Source organism: Daphnia carinata, chromosome 5 (assembly GCF_022539665.2).
Source record: "Daphnia carinata strain CSIRO-1 chromosome 5, CSIRO_AGI_Dcar_HiC_V3, whole genome shotgun sequence".
Taxonomy (NCBI): domain Eukaryota; kingdom Metazoa; phylum Arthropoda; class Branchiopoda; order Diplostraca; family Daphniidae; genus Daphnia; species Daphnia carinata.
The window spans coordinates 7,756,151-7,779,916 of NC_081335.1; the positions used below are offsets into that span (position 1 = coordinate 7,756,151).

The window sequence follows — 23,766 nt, forward strand, 5'->3', positions numbered from 1 at the left end:
CAGTTTTATTGATCAAGTCATCCCCCCCCCCCCCAAACCGAAAGTTACAAAAACAATCGATAGTAATTTAGGAAAAAACAAAAACAAACATCGAATTCAAGAGTAAACCTTGTGTTTGCTCGAATTGGACGAGCTGGCTAGAAAAAAATTCGATAAGGGATGTTTATAACTGTTGGGTGGAGTTGCCGTTCCACGTTCCGTTATCATCACTGCTGTCATCAGGGCTAGCGTCGCTTAAACGGTGTATGTTACCATCAGGCCTCCGACGGCGAACTCTAGAAAGCCGTAATTTAGAAATATAACTCCTGAGTTCGAGATGGATAACGAGTAAAGAGCGCCGAACCATACCCATGATTACTAGGCTGTTGCTGAGCCGCTGGAACATCGTCAGTCACACGAGGGGTAGGATTCGAGAAAAATGTCCAAATCCAATTCCAGATGAGAAAAACTCGTGCGAAGAGCGAACTAAACAGCGAAGGGCTGGCGGATGTGCTAGCCTTCGGCTTAGAACCTGATGACAAGGTGAACAGAAGATTGAAAATGTAAAAAAAAAAATATTCCATCTTAGATCGAAAAGGAAAGAATAAGAGAAATGACATTAAAGGTAAATAGGAAGCCGAGGAATGATAATAAAAATGAGAACACAAACCGGCTGCAGGAATGATAAGAAGAGCTGCAGAAGGAGAAAGATCCAGTTCACGTAACGTTTGCTGCATGTGAAACTCATCGAATTGGCGGCGAGGGAAAGTAGTGCTGATTGTATAAGGTCTAATAATGCAAGTGAGTTGATAAATAAAATGGCAAGCGCAAACGGGTTATGGCTGCATGTTGGATTAGGACGTAAAATCATTCATTAATACAAAACGCTACCTGAAATTTGGTTGAATTTCGCGATCAATGAATTCGATGACGGCCGATAATTTGGCGTCCGAGGAAAATTGATCGGTACGAGTGGAACCGTCTGGCAAACGAAACTGAAGGCGAGCAAACGCGCTACGAGCCGCTGAGGCCCTTTCTTGTTGAAGTTGTTCTTGGGCACTCTGAGCAGTACGTCGCCGCTCCTCTTCGCTAATCTGAGCCGCTTGGTACCGGGCAGCTCGATCTGCCCTGTCTTGAAGAATTTGCTGTCGGATTTTCTCCAGGGCTTCTTTTTCTTCGCGTTTTTCTTTCTGACGAGAATCAGCTTGTTCACGTAATTCGCGTTCTCGCTGCATTTCTTTCAATTGTTGAAGTTGTTTGCCTAGTTCTCGACGTTCGCGTTCCTTAATTTTTTCTTTTTCACGTTCTTCTTCGTTCTTCTTCTCACGCACGCTAGAAAATAATTAGGGGTTGGTACACCAGAGTTAAAGACGCACTATTTAATTGGATAATGCTGTAGCATAATTACAGTGCTAGCAGCTGATCAGCTCTTTCTAAGCGAGCTTCCAATGGTAAATTACCAGGGACAACATCGTTATTTTCACTTTCACTTTTGGAAGCTTCATCGCTTCGTGATGAATGTGATGCTTCTGTGCTATGGGCTGTTGTTTCTGGCGAATCACGATTGTCTGCCGGCTAAAATCACATGAAACAGATCATTTAAAGAATAATAAGAAGAATTGATATAAATACCTGCAATATTTGATTCACATTCTGCTGTTTGTCATGTGCTTCCAATGCTAACTGGGCTCTCTTTAACAATGTGGGAATGTCTACCAATCCACCGATAACTTCTAATGGTGATCCTTGAAGACCAATCATGTAAATTGCTGGCAGGATGACAAGAGGGTCTACATGGAAGGAGGTATTGAACATTAAAGATACAAGAGAAAACAGGGAGACAAATGATAAAATTATACATACACAACTGACTGAACTGATTGGCTTCACTGGTCCCATTCTTTAAGGAAATTGAGACACAACTGTTAAATAATTTTGAGACTTCTTCATCTTCTAATCTGGCTAAAAGGTTTCGCGAATCCTCATCTTCTGTGGTTACAACTACTACAAATATGCATTTTCTATTGCGTGATGCTCCTATAGCTTCTGGAATACTCCCTTGAAACCAAAGCATTTTTATTCGTTAGTTTTACTATCCCCTTGCTTGATTGCAATTGGAGTGCAAGAAATTCGTTCTGTTTTCTCTTCAATAACTGCCACAGTATATTCCAGAACTTGGGAGTAGGAGCGGATGAAAAAAATGTAAATGATAACACCTGACGACGACAACCAGAAGGGTTTACCATAACATCTGTACTGGCCAGTGTAATGTGCGGACGTGGGCCGCGGACTGTGAATTTGGCAAACAGTGGACTTCAAGCCGCGGACTGGCTAAAAAGAAATTGCAGCAGTCCCCAGTTTCCCCACTCTACAACGGTCCGCAGTCTGCGTATTATACGGGGGATGCAGCATACCACGTAGCACAGTACCGGGTTGCCTGCTTGCATCTAAGTGCCATCAAATCCACCTATCATCTACCCTAGAAAATACACTTAGCCTAACTTCCAGTAATTGACGAAAACACAGCAAAAACGTGGATTATAATTATCACTGAATATTAAAATGAGTTTATGTGACAGATCGAGGCAGAGAAATACTGATTCAAACTGGAACGTTTCATAAAAATTTTTTTGCTCATGTAAGTATTGTTGCTGTTTTTTTTTTTGTAAAAAAAAAAGACAGTCTTTGTTAAAGAAAACATGATCTCCAGTGAAAATTGGGGATTGAAATCGACATAAAAGATCAGACAATACACTGTACAAAACAGTGCGATCGGGGTTTCTGATCGGGTTTGGTGATTTTTTTTCAGACCAATTTTGATCGGGCTAAAAAAACGGTGCTCGGTGCACCAAAAAATCCGAACCGTAATTTCAAAACAACCCAAAACCCACAAAATCCAACATGGTCTCAGTACATATGTACTAAGTAGTACATAGTTGCAGATGCACTTTTTCTTATGGGGTAAATGACAAACGCGCAGGGCGTTAGTCAATTGTTTTGTTTTTTTTAATATTGTCTGCTTGGAGTTTTTCCACGCGGAAGTCGCGATAAAACGTGGTTTTCTACGCGGATATGTGGAAAAAGAACCCTAAAATTGTAAATTAAATGAGAACCCATGAAATAAATTTGTTTAAATTATCTTACTTAATTTTTAATACAAGACGGAATGTTGAAATTTTCTAGACACAAACAAAATGTAAATATGTACTTATAATTAAATATTTTTACACTTATTTACACTTTTTAAAATTTGAACTTGGCGCGGTAAAAAAATGGCCGCCATAATGGTTTATCAAAAACAACTTTTTCAAACGTAATTTTTGGGGTTAAATATAGCAGCTTAAAAGTAAACGTTTAGAATAACTTGTTCCTGGAATCACCAGGAACAAAAATATTATAATGGTTTCCTGTTTTGACGAAGATTAAGCATCAAACAATCAATGCAAAGTTTCGTCTTTTTCACACACCCCCTCCCCTTTCTAAAATCATGAAATTCTTTAATAATTATTTATGAAGAAACTAAACAGTTAAAATTGACAAATTTTGCATCAATCGATAGCTCTTATCAAGAGCTATCTAATTCTATGAAATTTATGTTAAATTTTCAGAAAAGGAAAGAGTTTAAGTGTAACATCTATTTTTTTATTTTTATCGGTTGCGTCCATTAGAACCTTAGATCGAAAAACAACAAAAACACATTTTGCGCTTAAAATTTTTTCGATTTGAAAATATTGATTACAATTACCTAAAAATGGATAGCCCTTACCAAGGGCTATCGATTTATATTATATTTATATTATTTATGTATTAAATCAGCGAATATCATAATTAATTTTGCTGACAAATAATTAAAAAATTGTTTCTCTTATATTCCTTTATTTCAATTACTATAACTATTGTACATACATATAATAGTAATATATATATTATAATTGTATGTATAAATATATAAATATAATTGTACGTATGTATAAATATATATGTATAATTTGTAATATACTGTATATATGTGTATTTATTATATTGTAGTATTTATGTACATTATCATAATATTGTAAATATAAATTTATATAAACCTAATTCATGTTATTCGCTTCGAAAAAAATTAAGACATGCGCTACACGCATTTTTGTTTAACTAGTTTAACTTTAACGGTTTAACCATTAAAGCAACCAAATCAAAGCCCTAGAGGCGACAACACACACTTTCCCCATAAAGAAAACTGTAGGCGCGATTATGTACTAAGTAGTACATATTGCCTCGCGACCAGCCTGACAAAATCAGGATCGATCACTGACCCAAATAACGCGGGGCTGAGTGGTAAATGTGATCGAGGTTTGCCCAGTCCGCGGTCCGTGTCCGCATTTTACTCTGGCCGCCGGTCTATAGTGCCAACGTTGCATTTGCCAACTGTCAAGTAGGTGATAGAGCTCTCCCATATCGTTTGTGGATTTCGATTACAGCAAAGGTTCTCTCTAAAACATTCTGTACATTTCCGTATTTCGTGTGTTGGGAAGCACGTTCTGCAAAATGGATAATCATGTTCTGGTAACGAAATCCCAAATGTTAATCTTGAACGTTGTTTTTTTTTTCAGGGATCCGCCACAGGTGTTCAATGTAACGCAAAAAAATTCCTTTTACTTTCAGGAACCTTCACTGTATGTAATTAAAGGCATTGCTATTCTGGATAATGACGGGAAACGCATCCTTGCAAAATACTACGATCCAAATACACTCTCCACTGCAAAAGAACAGAAGGCTTTTGAGAAGAATCTCTTTAACAAAACACATCGAGCCAATACAGAGATCATAATGCTTGAAAACATGACTTGTGTGTACAAAAGCAATGTTGATCTTTATTTCTATGTCATGGGTAGCAATCAAGAAAATGAGGTAGAAGGTGCTTTGTTACTTTCTGAACAAAAAGAATTCATAGAAGTTGAATACTCTAATTTTTTTATATTTAGCTGATCTTGGTGAGTGTTTTGAACTGTTTATATGATTCCATCAGCCAAATACTTAGGAAAAATGTTGAGAAACGATCATTGATGGAAAATCTGGATGTAGTTATGCTGGCCCTAGATGAAATATGTGACACTGGGTAAAATATATCATTTTTCTTTGGAATGGTGTTTACTTAAAACTTAATTACCGTGATTTTCCAACTTGGTGCAGAATTATTCTGGAGTCAGATCCTACTGCCATATCATACAGGGTAGCTCTCCGTAATGATGACATTCCAATTGGGGAACAGACAGTTGCTCAGGTTTGTGTTAAAAGTTTAACAATTATTTCGTAGAATAGAGACATCTCCTTTGTATAACCAAACCAGTTCTTTTGGAAAGTCTTCAGCCAATTTTTATCAGGTTCATCTCAGAACCAAAGCTTTTGTGCATAGCATATGTTATGGTATCAAAGGAGATTCTCAGTACTTATTGCAATCAAATGGCATTTAATGTAAAAGACATTTTTCTAAAATGAGTCTTATTAAACCATTGCTCTGTGGCTATCTTGTGTTGATGCAGTATTATAATAGTAAAAAGTTAAGGTCTAATCTGACAATTCCTCGCTTTTTATGCATAGGTGCTTCAATCGGCGAAGGAGCAACTGAAATGGTCTCTTCTGAAATAGTGGTTGAATCTTTGTATCAACTATGATCTACCAATGCCGTTGAAAACATTTCTCTGTGTTTTCCCTACAGTTATTTTGTTCTTATAAAATACAAATCTGTTCTAATGAAATTTGTTAACATTTTTACGTATCAAAAACAAAAATATACAATAAGTTTTTGCATTATGAAAAGCATGCATGGAAGACATTGTTGTTATGCCCCTCTAGTTTTATAACTAAATTATTTTGTGAATGTTTCAGTGTAACTTGGTGGTAATCTAATTTTATGTGACACAGGACGCTGAAATGTAGCCCTTCATTAGCTTATATAGGGAAGTCCGTGCAAACTATATACTGTACGTTTGCGAGTACAGCGGGAATTCCGAGTAATCAGAAGTTACTCCACTTTTACCTCCTCAGTCGAAATCGCAAAAATTAACACGTTCGTGTAGTAAATGGCATTACCTTGATGGGCACTATCAGTTAACTGATAACTTCTGTTTTTTCCCCCTCCAGGTAATATTTACCAACCAGTGAATTATTATGTTCTAAAAATTCCAAACCCAGGCCAAAATACTTAACTGGATACCTCAATATTTATAAGAAATAAAAAAAAAACATGTACATGTACGGATAAACTAAATGCAAAGTAGATCGCGCTTACTGTTTTGTTCAGTCATAGCTCGGTGTATTTATTATAAACAAAATAAGCCAATAGTAAAGAGATTCGTATTGTGAAGATCAATGCGTTCAGATTAAGTTTTTTTCTGTTTAAATGAAACTTAGTAACAATTCTGCAACATAGGATCTAGCTTTGAAAAAGGGGGAAGTAATTTATTGTTGTGGAATCTCATTGGGCCTGCATCGCAATTCGCGAACCCATATCTGTTTAAAATTTTAAATAACGTCAAGAGTGCAATTAACTGCATTGACAGTTCTAAGCTATAGACATAACGCGCATTTTCTTTAGATAAACTTTTCTGAGGCTTTCCCCTGAAAGAAAGGGGGAGGGGCTTTTTAGCTTTCTGCATACCGGGATTAAGCAAACTAAAGTGGTAAAGATGTCAATTTGTTTTCCTGTTTTTTGTCGTCATTAGAGACTATAGCGGCAGGCTGACAGCTGATCGTTAAAGGCAAAGTCAGGCAATGTTCGAATTCGAAGCCGTGATCTTTCTTTTGAAGGCGTGGGTACACTGGTATCCTAGCAACCTGGTTGCAATTTGTGTAATGAAGTCTGTTGTTTGTTTTCGTTATAACTACTATACCATTTACTCGGCTTAGAGCTTAGTGACACCATTGACACTAAAAGATATCCATCTTAATTCCTTTTGTTTCACAATCGTCTAAGATTTTGAAATCCTAAACAAAAATTTGCCTTACACCGCTGCAGATAATTAGGAAGGAGTGCAGTATTAGCGGTATTAGAGCACAATAATGTGTGCTAAGAAATTTGTTTGCCTAGTACTGGATGGGATGACGTAAGTAACACTTGATTTCGGCAGTAAAAAGGAACTACTTGTATGAAGGATAAGTGTTTAAAAAAAAGTTTTGGTTTTGTAATGAGGAGAAAACAGAATGGTTCTTTAGGTGTGAGTGTAATGTAACAGGTGTTATAGGTATACTATACTGTACTTAATAGGCTTAACTGCACTTTTCCAGGTAGATTTCCACAAAATGGCATACTAATTGCAGATAACATGGTGACAAGATAGTGATATACAAGCAGAAGACTGGTATTGACAAAAAAATGCATTACACAGATGTGCGAATTCAACATTTTTTACATTTCTGTTTATAGATGACCCTGTGGTTTCAGTATGACTGTGTCTTTCCTATGAAAAATTACCTGGCTGCACCTCCCGTTCTGGAGCTCAACTTTCTAAAGGATTTTGATCTGGACAAGCTTAGAAAGCTTCTCAGAATAGAATCAAATCTTGGTAGGACATATCAATTGATATGGATGGAAGTTCAGATAGGGTCTCGCGATTTAAGGAGGTGAATCAGCATTTGGCTTGCGTTATTGGACCTTGATTGGAGCCATTGGTGTCCGGTGGTAGTGCATAAACAGATGTCAGTATAGATACAAGTTGATGTACGTAATGGAGCAAAAGCTAAGAATTAAATACTAATGAACGTTGTAGCAATTTTTTTATGGAATTTGCCTGTTTGTAAGTTGTCTTGCCAGTCGCTTACCATACTTGCTAATAGGCAAATAACATCTTACTGTATATGTACAATGTAGGATACGTACACAGTCTACCTTCCTTGTCTAATTGACGGAAGTTGTTTTGTTTTAATTATCATTTTTTTAGACAAGGTAAGGACGCTTCATGATTTGCTAACTTATGCAACATTTATGTTCGATGGGCCTTCATGGGAAACGAAGAAAATATGCCATTTTTGTGTTTGTCTTTGCGCCATAACGGACATTTAACATTGCATATTGCCATGTCACGTACGAACGTATTTGAAACCTACCTTTTGATTTGCGCAGTCAATGCGAAATCGGGGGTTGATTAGCGCAGTCAACCTGGATTGTTTGGGGGTTGGGAGACGCCACATCGGCTGCTGAGCTATCAAACGGGAAAATGCAGTTGACGGAAAACGAAGCAAAAAGTGGAGTGTTCGGATTTGCGTTTTCCCATTTCATGCTTCCAAGAAAACTTGGAAATTTTGGTGAATATTGGGCATTATTGTCCGCCATGGTCGTTATAGTATGTGTTTCTTTTAACAGTTTTACAGCAGTCTCGAGATCATATTGGGGTAAATTGGTATGGCTCAGATATAGACAATTGGACACAGTCTACGTTCTTGTACCTGTTGGTTATGATTATAAAAACGTTGCTTTGTAGAAGAAAGTTTAATTCCATGAAGCATGGGCTTGTTTGTCTAAATGTTGTTTGAGTAGTGAAGTCGAATACAAGCTTAACCGTCCCAATGCCAAAAAAGGGCGAACACTTCGGTTTTACGGAAAATGAATACGGAATTTCGCAAAATTCCTTTTACTTGACCGCTTTAAGGTGTGTTCTCATCTCACGGCGCTTCATAAAACTTTGCGGAAAGCGTAAATCTCTCTTTACACACACACACAGAAAAGTTGAAATAAATGATCAATAAATGTTGCTGAAGATCTAAAATCATGGGCCAAGCAAACGATTCATCTCCCACTGAACTTCCTTCGCTATCCGGAGATTAAGGCGAACAGAACTTCTGAATCCGACGGAGCATGCTGGTATATGACTAGTGTCAGTTTTTATTTTATAGACACGATTCGTTTTTTAAATTCTTACCTAAACCAAAATAACTCCCTTGACTATAACTCTAGGGGATTTTGGCCGGGATACGCGATTACCCTGTCTGGGTATCACCGTCTGATGTTGAGGCGGTACATATCTCGCTTCGAAAGAGATACAGTTTCTATTAATTAATGCAAAAATAAACAGTAGAGACGGTATCCAAATTTTTTTTTAGAAAACACCGTAGCATTCCGTAGCTCCACGGAAAGTGCAACATGATCGACAGGCATAAACAGTTGCAGAAAATGATTAAATAATTTAAAGAGTCAAGGTGATGGAGAACCTCGTGAACCCCGTGAGTGCCTATAATCGATGGTTTAGTTTTGGCGAATCAACAAAGTTCCAGTTTCTTTTTTCCTTTAAATAACCATGTAACTTTAGGTTGCGGCACAAGATGGCGTTGCTGCTAAGTGGATATGCGTAAAATATCGAATTGGAATAAAACATTTAACAGCTTAATGTAGTAAAAGTATACTTATCGTCGTATTTAGTGTTTAAAATGATTATGTTTCTTATATTTTTTTATGCCAACCTTTTTAACATGCAAATTATTGAACTGATGTGTCCTCCTCATTCAGTATGAGTTTCTTGGCCGGGTTTTATAGTCCACCCTGGTGACGTTTCAGTAGGGAAGGGCGGGGTTTAAAGTTTGTCTTCTGCGTCGAATTTTCATCGCTTGTCCGCCATCTTGGCACGAGCAAAACTTACCAGCAGATTGTTTGAAGAAATTTTGTGATTATTTCCTCTTTGGAGAGTGCTTCGACAAGAAACGACAATATGGCTATGTGTTAGTTAAGATGCAGTGTTAATAAGTGTGGGGTAGGACCCTCTTAGCCCTACGTTGGGCTAGATTTCCAGCAAATTGCTTGATCGGCTCAGCAGATTCCCGGGCTCTTCAAGATGAGCACGACGAAGTTATCGTTTCGAGCCCGGGCTTTGGATGCCGCCAAGCCCATGGCCGTCTTCATGGCCCATGAACTGCCAGATTTACCGGATTTCACGATTATCAATCGCGCAGTCCCTCAAATGCCAACTGGCATGGAAAAGGAGGAAGAAACGGTATTTAGATTTTGGCATAATTGTGTAAATTATCATTAAAGATGGCGGACAGCGGAAATTGCCGCCATCTTGGATGCTCCTAAGGTTGGCGCCAAATTCAACTGTAAATCTGTTTTGAATGAGTTTTGAAATTCGAAATCATTGAGCTCGTGTTTCGTTACACTCATCCCTGGACATTCCCCCCATGATTATTGTTTTATATTTATTTTCATTTGTAGTAGATTTCTTTTCCAAGTTTTAGTAACAAATTTACAATTGGTTTTTTTTTTTACAGGAACACCATCTGCAGCGAGCTATTGTCACTGGCTTGATTATTCCTACTCCAGAAGTGTTCCAGGTTGATGAAGCTGGTTGCTACAGTAGATGTTACCCAGGAGAATGGAAAGTGCCAAGAAACCTTATTCACATGCAACGTATGTCAATTAATTATGTGATAGATAGTATTGTCATAATGATACTTAAACCAAAAATATATGGAACAGCATTTACAATGGAACAAGACATTCCAGACTACGACATGGATTCAGATGATGAAAGATGGATTACTTCTCAAGCAGGAAAATTAGACATTACTCCATTACAGGTATTTATATCCACATTGGTAATCAAATACAAACATAGTTTATTTCTTTATGTTTAATTCAGTTCGAAGAAATGATGGACAGGTTGGAAAAAAATTCAGGCCAAACTGTAGTTACCCTCAACGAGGCAAAATCATTGTTGAAACAAGACAATGATTATATAATTGCAGTATATGATTATTGGCTAAACAAACGTCTCAAAATGGTATGTTATTGTTCACGTCGATAATTGTTTCCATCGCTTAAGTTGATGGATCGGTTTTTTGCAGCTCAATCCGTTAATTCCACAAGTGAAGACGGAAAAATTCGGAGGGACTGGTTCCAGTGGCAATCCGTACATCGCTTTCAGGCGTCGAACCGAAAAGATGCAAACACGCAAGCATCGGAAGAATGACGAGGCTTCATACGAAAAAATGTTGAAACTGAGGAGAGACCTTAGTCGAGCGTTGTCACTTTTAGACATGATAAAGAAACGTGAAAAGTTTAAGCGAGAAGTTGTTCACTTTGGTATTGAAGTTTACGAGAAACGTTATCAACTCTCCGACTATTCGGGACATGTCATCAATGAATTAACTGCTCAAGTTAAACAACAACCTCGTCCCAATTCGGCACCGTTGTCCACTATTCAGAGCTCCAACGTATGGCCTAATGCAATCCCCCCTTTGACTGGAAACCTTCCTTCTCTACAAAGAAATCGAGGCCGATCTTTCAAAGTAAGATGGCTCTTATGATAAAACTTTAACGTTTTCCTATACTAAACTGAATTAAATTGTTTAAGGACGAGTTGCTTATCCGTAAAGAACGCCGGAATTACCGGAAAAGGCGGCATAAGAATTCCACAACCCGAGGAGGATTGGCAACAGCCGGAGTTCCTACACCGACTGCGTCAACAGTATCGGCATCAGTCGCATCATCAGTGCGTGGTATGAGTTGTTTTAGCGATGGACCTTCTGCGAGCTCTGAGGATGAGGCAGAAACTGCCGCTGTTGCATCCCAAAGCGAAGCTGATGAAGCTGAATCCGACATCGAAAAACAAGGCCCCTTTACATTTCGGCGTAAACTTCACTGCAACTACCTTGCTGTAAGTTCGCAGCGATTCTGCTGAACGTAGGCATGTCCTCGCAGAAGAATTGCTTACTGTATCGTACAAATTGTTACTGTACTCAAATAATTTCTATTCTTTGTATTATAGCCGACCCAGGTGTCAAGTCCATATCCCTACCATGGTCCCGAAGATGGTGGGCTAACTGATCAGAGGTTCCGATTCTGTCTGACATCTTTAGCGACGCCCCGGCGTCGTTGTATTGGGTTGGCCCGCAGACGTGTCGGGCGGGGAGGAAGGTACGTTAATTTTCAGTTTATGTGATTCGCTGGTGTGGTGATTTACATGTTTTAACTTTTTGTATCATAGGGTTGTCCTGGATCGCACTTCTTCTCCTTATGACGCCACTTGGGGCAGTATGGATGACAGATCTAGCCATCAGACTCTATCTGAAGATTTGAAGGAAGAAATCCGAACAAGCTGGAAACATTATAGGCCAAGTTCGCCCGTCGAACAACTGATAGAATCGAATTGCAACGACCCCAGTACCAATACTGTCGGTTCAGATGATATCCATACGGATGAAAAAGAAGATCATTATCAGAATTTCGATTCTCCGACTGTTGACAGTTTGTTTTTCGATGCCGGTCTAGACGGCTTTAGAGTGCCACCTTCTGAGTTTAGCCCACCTTGCGTCACCAATTCGAATTTCAACGTTATTGGTGACACTGCGTCCTCTATGGGGAAAATGGATCTAGACTGGTGGAATTATTTTGACTCAGTCCAACCCGAAGATGTTACGGGAGAGGCTAACCCGCAGGAATTGAACGGCAAAAAACCACTTCCCTCTGTTCATATGAATGGAGTAGGATCACCTTCAACTGCGACAGATTCCCCATTCTGGAAAATTCCTAAGAGTGCCTCTTTGCCGAATAACGATTGGTAATTCTAGTATTCACTATAAGTTTGCCTTACAAGATTTCTTCACTAACGGGGCTTATTACAAAAACAGTTCCATGGTCAATCCATGCTTGGGCGATTTACACACTGCTGAAGACAAGGACCAAAGCAATCAAACTGTCGTCGATTTTCTGTTGATCGATTCGACATTTGCCATGGAAGTCACGTGACTTGCGCTAAAATCGGATCCACGCGGAAATCAACCTTGTTTTCTCTCATCCCAATTCTTTTTCCTTTTGTATCATTGTAGATTGTTCACATCGTCCTCAATGATTATTATTCATTTTTTACTCAGGGATAGTCTTCAGTTACTTATCCGTATTCTCTATGAGAGTTCGCTTATGTAGAAAAGTTTCACGTGTACATTTCTCATTCTTTGGTAACGTGCTCTCCATTTTTCGCGTAAATGTTCGTTTATTTAAGGAGAACCAAACACGATCTTACGTATTAAGCGGAGATATGAGCTTCGATGAAGAAGCAAACATTTCTATGGAGGATCAATAAGCAGCTGGTCTCCCAACTCATTGGCATTGGATGGCACCTTTAGGGATTTCGTAATTTTCCTTTGGCTGTGAATTTGTCTCGTTTTGCTGCCACTTGTCTTTGCTTTCCGTGGAAGCATGTCGGCTTGACAGCTGGTTTAAGTAATCATGCTTGTGTCAAGGTTAACAGACAGACGCGTTAATTGGTCTTTTTCAATGATTGAGTTAAGACTTCTCGAATGTTCCATTTTATTTTGGAAAGAAACCCTCCTTGCGAACCGCTGGAGCCTCTTGTGTAAAGTGCAGCCTCGAGCAAAAGGCTGAGTGTGATAATTTGGCTCCAACAAGAAAAATGCTTTTTCCCACAGTAAAAATTTTTCCCCCTCATCTCCCCAATCAATTTTTTTTTTCTGTTTTATAAGCTGGAATACCATCTTCATCGAAAATCGCGTTAAAAAAAGGATGATTCTGAAAAGCGAAGTATTCATGATGAATGTACAGTGTCGTTCGTGTGCGTGTAAATACATGTATTTTGTTGAAAATCTCTCATGTCTTGTGTTTGTTTCGTTTCGTTGCTATTTATCAATGAAATATCGTTGTGCTATTGAACGAAATCTGTGCGGATCACATGGTTCTTTTTTTTTTTTCGTCTTTTTTGAAGTACGGCGTCTTTCCCCAATTCGTTCAGTTTAAGCTTCCGTGATGTCGTGTTCTAGTTGCGAATCGTTTCGCGAACTGGACTCCATGATCTAGTACTGTGAGAAGTTGCGTATCGATTGAAAGTTGAACTATTACCATTTAGGGTTATCTGAACAAGTCGACGAGCAAAATCCAAATGACGCTGATACCCAAGATAGTCATTGCTCACCCGCGTGTAGATAGTTCACATTCCTGGCATTCCTGTCGAGTGTATTCAGCATTCCAACCGCATGGTTCTTTCTTTCGTTTTTTTTATCCTCCGTAACTTCGTGAAGGTCACTCGAGATCTTGGCGCCATCAGCTTACTGCAAACACTTGCATTTAGAAGGCAAGCAACATCGTAACGGTCTATACCTCAAGGTTGCTGAAATTCCTTGCTAGGGCTTCATAAGGTTTACGTAGCTGCTCCTGAACTTAACCTTCTTTCGTGTATTTTCCGCCCCAATCATGTGAATAATTCATTGTTAACTAGAAGCATGGTTACTTTCAATTATTCTAAATCCAAAATTGTAAAAAAAAAGGAAAGAATATGAGAATTTGTTCAGTACGCAAGAATGCAACGGTGCCGAAAGCTTTTTGTTTAGCTTTCTGATAAATTTAGCCATGAATACCGTACGTTTGTCACAAGTACGACTGGTAACTGAACATGTTTTCCCTGGTTTATTCCCAATGAAAAGTGACCTGTCTTCTCCTGAACGATGTTCGAGTTTCATATTCGACGCTAGAACGTCAGATACTAACTTTTTTTTACGGGGTTTTCAATTAACTTTTGGCCTCGTGATGTGGATTTCTTTTGACAATGTCTGAGTAGGAGAAATAGAGTTGAAAATTGTCCTGCTCATCTGTAACATGAATTCGGGAGTTCTCGCTAAAAGAGGAATTCCTTTCTGGATGCCTTTTAAGGTAATTCTCGTGACGCCAATTCCATGCTACTGCGATGCACCAGGAGGCAGAGGTGGCGCCGAATGCCTAAGATTTTCACCTGGAGCGGTGTATCGCCGCATTCTTCAGCGACGAGTCACGAATAATCTACGACAATTCAAAGGTCCAATGCACAGTCAATCGAAAGTCCCCTCCTCTTTCGGCTAACAACAGCTAGTGCAGAGCGTTGCGCGAAAAAATGCGGAAGTGTTTGGAGAGGGGAGGCATCAGCCTTTCAAGGCCGATTCGTGAAGCTACTTGAACGGACGAGTAGGCGAACGTGAGCCGTGGGTCTTCTGATTGTTTCGATGCCATTCGTCGCGCTGTGTGGAATCAGCTGTAGGGCTAGCACCCACATACCTGAAATTCTTCGGGAAATCCCGTACCTGGCTTACCTTGCAGAATATGACAAGCTGTATCCTTTACGAAGGACAGCCTTTATTTCTTGCATCTTTCCACCATTCCTTCTATCCACGCTTTTTCTTTTTCAACGTGGTTTCTCAAGATTGTTTCCCTTTATCCTCAGTTCTTTCCCAGTTGCTGTCTAATACCGGCATCACAGTCAGCCCGCGTCTCAAACGCCGCGTAGCAGTCGACCGCGACGTTCTATCCCAATTTTGCTCGATCGCCCTTCCCCGCTGATTTGTGTGTACTGTAGTGTGAACACGTAGCTCACTTCACATTTTGTTTTTATTTAAAAAAAAAACACACATTTTGAAAATTTTCGGTGGTGTAAGATTGTTTCTTATGCCGACCTAATCTACATTGAATTGAAATTTACTGTTCGCCGTATTAGGTAGCTCGTAATCGAAGGCCCCGTCGAGTTTCGTATTTTATGTGACTTCATCCACTCTGAGCGGCAACATCTGGATTACGCCGTTACATTGACCGCAATCTGCTTCAACCACGAGAAGAGGTAATCAGGCAACAACTTCGAGACGGTGGTTAAAAAGTTCCACAATACGCATAACATATTTGCTTGGTAGCCTCTCCTAGGCTTTGTCTTGTTTACGTTTGGGTTCTTTGCTTCGGCAAGAACAATTCTAGACAACGTCTTGGAGAGCGCTACTTAGCAGGTATCAAAAGCCACCTCTGACACGCATGCCTCATTTATTTCTTATGCAACGAAACAACCGAGCTTTTTACAGAAACTTAAATTTTTCTTTCTCTAGAAGTTTTGAGGAAACGAATAATGCAGGTAATATTTTGAAAGGAAAAGTTTTCGTAGCTTACTTACAATACGTATAGGTACAAGTGTTTTTGTATGATTGGCTGCAGTTTTTCACTGTTAACAGAATTGCCTATGGCTTAAATTTTCTGTAATGTTTCTTCTTAAATGAAGTCGGTTGAACTACCGCGTTCAGAATTCATTTACCATCTATTAGTGACCTACTAGAACGGTACTAGAAATTGTACTAATGGACGTTTAGGTATGGATCTCGCTGTGCTTTGCTAATTCGGAGTAAAATATCTTGGAAATGCCATCATGAATGCTTAATTAAAGGCTGACCTTTTTTTCCACGTCCATACGTGTACGAGGATGACAAATAATAATAATGGTTTGCATCGTGATGAAGTATTAGCCAAACCGATCCACACATGAAATGAAGATACGATTCAAATATGTAGGAAAGGGAACTTTTCTTTTTGTTGTACAAGCAAAACATTAGCAGCTCGATGAGTTGTTCGTCTTTGTAACAGTTTTTGAAAATCGCGAAAGAATTGGGAAACATGAAGGCTTTTTAAATTTATATACAGTACATTTTATGAAGGAAGTGTAACTTGCATAAATATTAGTTTTTGTTCTTTTAAGTTTACATCATGGCCTATAAAGTACACGATTTGTTTCCAGTTTTCAGACACGTATTTTTAGACAGCGGTCGCTGCAAGCAGGATTCAAGCTACAATCTCATGCTGCCATCCTGTACATTATCAAAAATATATGATCCCACAGTTAGGTAAAACAAACTGGTACCTACAGAGTAGGAACAATTACCGAAGGTCACTAGCGGGAGCAAAGTAACAACCTGGTATTAGCTGCCTCGCCACTATATTCTGGTATTTAATATTTCGGCGTGCAAGTACTTACGGTTTCCGCCCTCGAACTTTTCCTGAAAGGCATGGGGTGTATCAAGGCTTTACCATCATTGCATATTTATTTTTAAATTATGATCAAAGCGGTTTAATGCCTCTTATATTTATTTCTCTAACTTTGATGCATAGTTTAACTAAGTAATGCATGTTTTTCAAGGTTTCTTCAAATAAAATGTCGAACAGACCTGAAGAGGATACTGATTTGTGGAATTTTTGCAAATATGCCTACAACATTTGATCTTAAAACAATAATTATACCACACGTAAAATCTATCGTTAAATTTACAATATTATCATAATGATGTAATGATCTTGTAGTTGTATTCAATATAGCTAATTTGGCGATCTTTTGAAAATTGGGTAGAATTGCGAACCGAGACTTTGGGGTCTATTTTGTAAGCTCTGAATGGTACGACATCGCGGCATTATTTCTTATAGCAATCCCATTTTTATTTCGAAGTGTAATGGAACTCAGATGCAATGCACTTTTGCTATAAGATCCGAAAAGGTTAAGAAACAAGCGACCGATGCACAACGGAAAAGTAAACAGCAAAAGATGTCACGTTGATGACGATTTGACGTTGAGGCAACCGTACAACCTAGCTCTTAACCCCAAACTAATTGATAAAAAAAAAATTTTCGTGGAATTTGCAGACTAGATAAAGGGCCATGATCTGCAGAAAAGCTCACACAAAATAGTTAAGTTAGGTACGCTAAATTTAAAGGAAAAAAATTTTACGGTTTTTTACGGTGTAAGTAAAAAACACAAAAATTTGAAAAAATGAACTTTAAGAACTTACTTCTTCGTGTTCCATGTGTGTGTGAAGATATTTTTCGATATTTAAAGGTGTAGCTTTGTTAGTTAGTTATGTGAAAAATAAAATCGCTCGACAGAAAATATGGCATCAGCTTTTTTCCGCGGGAGAAATTTGAGTTTGTACCTCGGCTGAGGTCAAGTGCATGTGTTCGGTAGTCTACCACGTTGAACAGGAATCCACGAAAAACATTAGAATCCAATGCCACCAAATCAAGTTTTATTTGGGGGAAGACAGGCTGGGTGGCCGGCCCGATCACAGCTGACCGAGTTCCGCATACGACGGGAAAAGATTCTGTGGCACTGCGCAGTGAGAAGCCTGTATAATTGCAGATGGAACAAATATATGACAGCTACAACTGTTAATACAAACTGAATGTGTGCGAAGAGTTTCCTTCAAGAGGGGGAAACGGGGGAAGGCCAAATAAATTTTCGAAAATAGTTGCATTTTTGTGGTTTTTCGTGTTTAAATATTCAGTTCAGTTCAATTTGAGCTAAATTGTATTACATTATAAACTGAATTGAGTTCAGCAAAATCGATTTTTTCATAAAGTGATTTATTTCAGCTGAACAAAAGAGTAGAATGTAGTAAAAACCTACCTTCAAAATACTATGCGACAAAAGTAAAAAAAGAAGCCAAATAAAATAATATAAACAAGGCGACACCTAGGAGTACAAGGGAAGAACCTTACTTCTTACAGAGAAGCATCAGATTTCTGGTCTTCAAAGAAAGCGTGGGTTCAAATCCCACTCCTGACAATTTTTCTCTTGGGCGATGTCCTTGTAAAATGGATTTGTTTTAGAAATGTATTGATTAGCATAGCGCGATGGTGGTATAGTGGTTACGACATAATGTATATTTTCCTACCTGGAACAACCATATATGGCACACGTCCATAAAGGGCAAAGAATTACATAATGAAATATGAACATAAGACTGATATACAAGAAAATCATAAAATTACATACATGACAGCGCTATAAAATGGAAAATAGAATACCGTTCAAAGTACAATTTTCAATACTATTTACAGAGCGTAAAATGGAGATCAGCGTGTTATGTTTGTCTGGCGGGATCATTTGTGCTAGCTAGGCGTTCCTTTGCCGTCTCCATGGATTCTTTACTAGCCGCCAATCTGGATTTCCTCCCGAACGAGGACCAGTTGCGTTGGTCAATTTTTAGAAGAGATCGGATATCTCCGTTCAGTGGATACCAAGAACCTAGGGAGCCAAGCACTAGTGGTAGCATTTGTCACCGGTGTTGATACTTGGTTATTTTCCGGTTGTATGCTGCTTTGAAATTTTCCGGTAGGTCGTAGGAAATTGCGACGTCAATCATCAGACAAGAACCCAAAACTTGGAGTTCGACGTCGGGTTTCATTCGCGATTCTGAAAGTTCTCGGTTGATGGTGGCAGCATACCCCTTTCTAGATAGCAACAGGTAGAGGAGCTCTAAAACGGCGTCATGCCTTTGTGTAGCAAGAGCCAAATTAACCCTACAGTTGTTGAGAACATGAAAATCGTTCTCGGAGCTTTCTTCGCAGTGGCGAAGGGACTCGCCACTGCGAACTCGTCGGAAGACGACCAGGCGTATCCGCGTAGAGGGAGGAGGTCAAGCCTTGCTCGGTGGAGGTACCTCCAGTCGTCGTGTAGTAGATTAGTCCTGCAGGGGCTGAGGGGGCCATGCCTTTGGTCGATTGGTCTATTGCTAAGGCCGAAGCAACTCTTCCTTGATGAGGAGCACATGTAAATTTCCGGGTGTGGCGTTGTTGTACCACCTGTCGAAGGCCATGAACTGCCTTTACTAGGGACACGGAGATGTCGTCGGTGATAATTCTGAAGATTCCGTCGGCGGATACAGTTATCCGTGCTCTTAGGCGTTTGGCAGCACCGCAAGCGAGTGCCCACAAGTTGGTACCAGCCGGTTTGTAGCAAAGTCTGTAGAGACCGGCTTCTGTAGAACCGGTCGTAATAAAGGTATTCCCCATCGGGTGATTTGCTGGGGTTTCTCTCTAATCCCTTGCAGAATGGTGTGCTTGAGCTGTTCTATGAAGAAGTTCTTCACCAGCGGGTCCATGCTAGTGAGCAGTTGAACAGATCTTGCGAGGGTCCAGATGTCAGCATCTTCAGTAATGTTGAAAGTTCCAAGGCCACCTACTCGACTATCCGCGTAGAAAAATGGTATCGTGACAGTGTTGGGAACCATGATGATGTGTCCGAAAAACTTGTGGCATTCGGTGTCGAGGAGGTAAAAATTTCTTTTAGGACTCTTGCAGACGCTAGGGGGCGAGAAAGCGATGGAAGAGGATGACTCCGATATAACTCAAGTTTCTGCCATGTAGCTAATAGTGATATAGCAATCTTGTCAATATTACTGATGAGCTGAATAGAAAGGCGGAACCGAAGCTTAGCGCCAATTGAAGTGCCGAGATAGACCTCTTGATCTTCTGGGCCCAGAGATCTAATTGGTCAACCATCAACAAACGGTTCTACTTGAAAAGCTTTCCCATTGTCGAAGTTGAGACTGGCACGCTTCTCAGCATTGGACCTAAGGCCCAGGATTTTAACTACCTGTGATAAGTGGTGAACTGTCTCTTACAGTGCTGGGCTGTATTGGACACTACCAATAAACCAGGCGTAGGCGGCAGCCTTGGCAATTTTTTGAAGAGGTCGATTCTATAGTTGCTCTCCGACAGTGCTGCTTGAATGAGCGATTCGGCGGCGAGGTTGAAGACGGTGATACTGAAACAATCACCTTTCCGAACTCCTGCTATAGTTACACATTCTTTTCCGACAACGAAGTTCATGATGTCTCCAGAGTATATATCGGAGAGCATGCGCTTCAGTTCACCCGGCAGTGGAAGGGAGAGAAACAACTCGAACACTACTTCATAAGGAACTGAACCAAACGCATTGCACAAATCCAGCTAAGCCATGGACATGCACTTGCGTTTGGACGTTGCGTGTGCTCTTGGATGCCATGAACGCCTAGTAGATCTTTTTGGTGCCCGGGATAAGCAGCCTAACTATACTGCGATGGCGGTGATTTACTGGCTAAGGATGCCAGAGTAAATCTTGTAGAGGGTAGACAGAAGGGAGATTGGCCTGAAGTTAGAAAAATCCCTAGGGTCACCTTTTTTGAAAATGGGAACCGTTCGTGACTTCCCCCATTCATCTGGATTCCAAACTGCCACACCTTTTCATCGATAACTTCGAATACGCGGCCTTGAGGGTCGAGGGCTCTTATGTGGCGATACTTGATTCCGTCAGCTCCCAGTGCAGAATTGATAGCGCAACGTTCAAGTTTCAGTTCAATTTCCTCGCTGGTTGATGGCCGATTCAAAAAACTTAACTGGTCTTCTGTCGGGCTTGACCAGTTGCAAGCATCGAAGAGTCGTCTAGCCCTAGTGTATTCTTCTGCCAACAGCTGAGGATGGACGTATGTGCTTTGAAGATGTTAGTCCGCTGTCTCAGTGCTGCCAGTATACGGGGACGACTTTTCTTCAAATCCAAGCGATCAAATCAGCGATGCCGATCCATATAATAATATGCCAGAATGTCCAAGCGGTCTTAGACGCCAGACTCAAGCATAAACCTTACTTCTCAGGGAGAAGCATCAGATTCCTGGTCTTCAGTGATGGCTTGGGTTCAAGTCCCACTCATGACAATTTTTTCTGTTGTGAGATGTCCTCGTGAAATCTTCTTTTTCTTCTTATTTTGCTTTAATATGTGTGGTTGAGCAGTTAAGGCGACCGACTCTAAATTATTCCCGTCTTGGGGTGTAGGTTCGAATCATACTATCTGCGGAGAACCTGTGCAAGGAAGCCGAAAAGGTTAAACTGGCTAAGTTTCCCCAGACTCTTGTTACGCAAATATTGAAGTGTGAATTGGTTTCGCCTTAAGGAATGTATTAAGAGTTACCCTGATTGTGATTGCTTTGCTTCTCGCGATGTCTTTGAAAAGAAATCGTGTGAGGTTTGTGTGAAAAGTGTGGAACCAACCTTATGCTCACAGTGATTTCAAAGGAAAACAGAACATTTCTTTATGATACTAACTAACTAACTTTTAAATCGGAAAGAAGATGCTGGCTCATCTATTTTTGCCACTACAATAGCTTATATAATACAACCTGTTAGCTCAGTTGGTTATAGCGCTGTGCTAATAACGTGGAGTTCATGAGTTCGATTTTCTTATGGGCCAGTTACGTTTCCATCAATATCGTGAATTTGCTAACCTCAACATTTAACGCTCGTTTCAAAGCGGCTCTTTTGCTGACATCAATGTTTCAAACTCTAAGTTTTGTGTTTGTGGATGCTTTGACTATCGATCATTTTATTCATCGACAGTGTTGTAGTAGATGTGGCCGAATGGTTTCCACGTCAACGTTTAACGCTCGTTTTAATCCGGTGATTTTGCTGACGTCAATGTTTCACATATCGGATTTTTGCGTTTGTTGACGCTTTCATTAGTCACCCTTTCAATTTACAATTGATTTTATAGCAGATGTGGCCGAGTGGTTAAGGCGACTGACTCGGAATCAGTTTCCATTTGGGAGCGTTGGTTTGAATCCTACCATCTGCGAGCAACCAGTGCATGATATCAAAACAAAAATTTTAGTGTGGCGTTGGCATTAAACTTCCCCAGACTCTTGTTACGTGAATGGTGAAGTGTGAATTGGTTTTGCATTACGGAACGTTTTTAGCGTTACCCTGATAGTGATTGCTTTTAATTTTTGGGATGTCTTTGAAAAGAAATCGTGTGAGGTTTACGTGAAAAGTGTGAAAACAACCATGTTTTCAATCCAAATGAAGATGCTGGCTCAATTTTCATCACTACAATACTAGTGTAACTTTAATGGCCTGTTAGCTCAGCTGGTTAGAGCGCCGTGCTAATAACGCGGAGGTCATGAGTTCGATCCTCTTACGGGCCATATATATTTCCATCAATAACTTCATTTTGCTAACCTGAACGTTTAAAGCTCGTTTCAAAGCGGCTATGTTGCAGACATCATTGGTTCCAACTCGAAGTTTTGCATTTGTTGATGCTTTGACTATCGATCATTTTTATTCATCGGTAATGTTGTAATAGATGTGGCCGAGTCGTTTCGACGTCAACGTTTAACGCTCGTTTTAGTCCGGTGACTGACGTCAATGTTTCACACACCGGATTTCTGCATTTGTTGACGATTTCATTAGTCACTCTTTCAATTCAAGATGATTATGATGACGTGGGCTCGTGTATTCGGCAAAAAGCCGAAATAGTTATAAAATGCGTTGATCTTCAATTTTACCATCATCTGTTAACGTGAATGTTGATGTGTGAAAAGCTCGGTTCAAGCTAATGATTTTTTAACTTCACAGTTTCTTTAAATGCTGGCTTATTCATTTACATAAAACAATAATATTGATGAGTACCTGATAGCTTAGCTCATTAACTAAGTTTTTCCCGTTTCCAATAGTGATGACACATCAAGGAACAAGAAAATCTTAGTGTTGGAGTCCGCTTTATGCCGATTACTGCAATTCATAGGTCAACAAGTATTTCCCATTTGGTAATTTATTTTTAAGACGATTGTCAGTTGTTAGTTTCAGTTACCACTGTAGAAGTTATTTTAATAACTTATTACTATACTTCCAGTACGCGTCCTGTGTTGAGTTCTCTCTTATGATGTCGGATAGTTCCGGATACGACATAAAAACATTCTGCATTAGTGTGCTGTGAAAAGCTGCCCTACCAGAATGAACTGGAACGGCAGCTTAGACCGAGTTATTGATTCAAACATATTGCCCTTTAAGAACGCACTTATCGGATTTTCGTGTCCCTAGGCAAAAGTTAGTAAGGTTTCTCACAAGATGTCGCGCTAAGAAGCACATTTTGCTGTAATGTCACTAGAATTCAGGCCCGACTAGGCCAAACACGACTGATCAGATCGGCACCTCTTTCCAGGGGTTTGACTGGGTTGAAGGTTTAACCCGAATAAACTGATGCTATTTAATGAAACTATGGTTTGAAGAGTTATCACTTGGAAAAGATCTGTTTTTGGCTAACTGTCACTGGATTTCGTTATTAATAAACGAGAAGTTCGATCGGGTTACACATTCTGATCAAACAACTCGATCACAATCCGATGCGGCACGGGTTGAAAAATACAACTGGCCAACCCGCCCTGAAAGTCAAAATGACCCGACTGGTCAGCAGAAGACCCGACTAACGGGGGTGGCCGAGCCCT

The 23,766-nt window shown here is 39.8% G+C and overlaps 3 protein-coding genes, 1 long non-coding RNA gene and 2 other non-coding genes across 6 annotated transcripts; 5 read left to right on the forward strand and 1 right to left on the reverse strand.

Moving 5' to 3' along the window:
- Positions 1-86: 86 nt before the first annotated feature.
- Positions 87-2,203, reverse strand: LOC130702824 (UBX domain-containing protein 4-like). Its single transcript, XM_057524437.2, has 7 exons — positions 1,843-2,203; positions 1,612-1,769; positions 1,388-1,554; positions 871-1,311; positions 650-768; positions 349-511; positions 87-275 (listed from the first exon to the last, which is right to left on the reverse strand). Exons 1-7 carry the CDS (start codon positions 2,051-2,053, stop codon positions 164-166), a joined length of 1,371 nt encoding a protein of 456 aa, XP_057380420.1. The 5' UTR covers positions 2,054-2,203; the 3' UTR covers positions 87-163.
- Positions 2,204-4,367: 2,164 nt separating this feature from the next.
- LOC130702831 (coatomer subunit zeta-1-like) lies at positions 4,368-5,720 on the forward strand. The gene is made up of 5 exons (XM_057524443.1): positions 4,368-4,527; positions 4,627-4,872; positions 4,947-5,080; positions 5,155-5,245; positions 5,563-5,720. The coding sequence occupies exons 1-5, from the start codon at positions 4,510-4,512 to the stop codon at positions 5,608-5,610; spliced, it is 537 nt and encodes a 178-aa protein (XP_057380426.1). The 5' UTR covers positions 4,368-4,509; the 3' UTR covers positions 5,611-5,720.
- A 1,068-nt stretch (positions 5,721-6,788) lies between these two features.
- LOC130702845 (uncharacterized) lies at positions 6,789-7,862 on the forward strand. The gene is made up of 2 exons (XR_009004456.1): positions 6,789-7,322; positions 7,388-7,862. It is a non-coding gene; the product is annotated as an uncharacterized LOC130702845 (long non-coding RNA).
- Positions 7,863-9,531: 1,669 nt separating this feature from the next.
- LOC130702820 (enhancer of polycomb homolog 1-like) lies at positions 9,532-12,736 on the forward strand. The gene is made up of 9 exons (XM_057524432.2): positions 9,532-9,944; positions 10,219-10,357; positions 10,427-10,527; positions 10,590-10,730; positions 10,795-11,238; positions 11,304-11,606; positions 11,718-11,866; positions 11,937-12,509; positions 12,580-12,736. Exons 1-9 carry the CDS (start codon positions 9,786-9,788, stop codon positions 12,695-12,697), a joined length of 2,127 nt encoding a protein of 708 aa, XP_057380415.1. The 5' UTR covers positions 9,532-9,785; the 3' UTR covers positions 12,698-12,736.
- Positions 12,737-22,036: 9,300 nt separating this feature from the next.
- On the forward strand, positions 22,037-22,118 carry Trnap-cgg (transfer RNA proline (anticodon CGG)). The gene has a single exon. It is a non-coding gene; the product is annotated as a tRNA-Pro (tRNA).
- A 275-nt stretch (positions 22,119-22,393) lies between these two features.
- Trnai-aau (transfer RNA isoleucine (anticodon AAU)) lies at positions 22,394-22,467 on the forward strand. Its single transcript has one exon. It is a non-coding gene; the product is annotated as a tRNA-Ile (tRNA).
- Positions 22,468-23,766: the final 1,299 nt, after the last annotated feature.

Excerpts from the sequence above, each read along its gene's own strand:
- LOC130702824 (XM_057524437.2), bottom strand. The coding sequence starts at position 2,053 with ATGCTTTGGTTTCAAGGGAGTATTCCAGAAGCTATAGGAGCATCACGC. Across the intron at positions 1,770-1,842 it reads CAATCAGTTCAGTCAGTTGT|ACCCTCTTGTCATCCTGCCA; the intron begins GTATGTATAATT and ends CCTTCCATGTAG. Across the intron at positions 512-649 it reads TCTTATCATTCCTGCAGCCG|GTTCTAAGCCGAAGGCTAGC; the intron begins GTTTGTGTTCTC and ends CCTTGTCATCAG.
- LOC130702831 (XM_057524443.1), top strand. Across the intron at positions 4,873-4,946 it reads GTAGCAATCAAGAAAATGAG|CTGATCTTGGTGAGTGTTTT; the intron begins GTAGAAGGTGCT and ends TTTTATATTTAG. Across the intron at positions 5,246-5,562 it reads GGGAACAGACAGTTGCTCAG|GTGCTTCAATCGGCGAAGGA; the intron begins GTTTGTGTTAAA and ends TTTTATGCATAG.
- LOC130702820 (XM_057524432.2), top strand. The coding sequence starts at position 9,786 with ATGAGCACGACGAAGTTATCGTTTCGAGCCCGGGCTTTGGATGCCGCC. Across the intron at positions 10,731-10,794 it reads TAAACAAACGTCTCAAAATG|CTCAATCCGTTAATTCCACA; the intron begins GTATGTTATTGT and ends GGTTTTTTGCAG. Across the intron at positions 12,510-12,579 it reads TCTTTGCCGAATAACGATTG|TTCCATGGTCAATCCATGCT; the intron begins GTAATTCTAGTA and ends TTACAAAAACAG.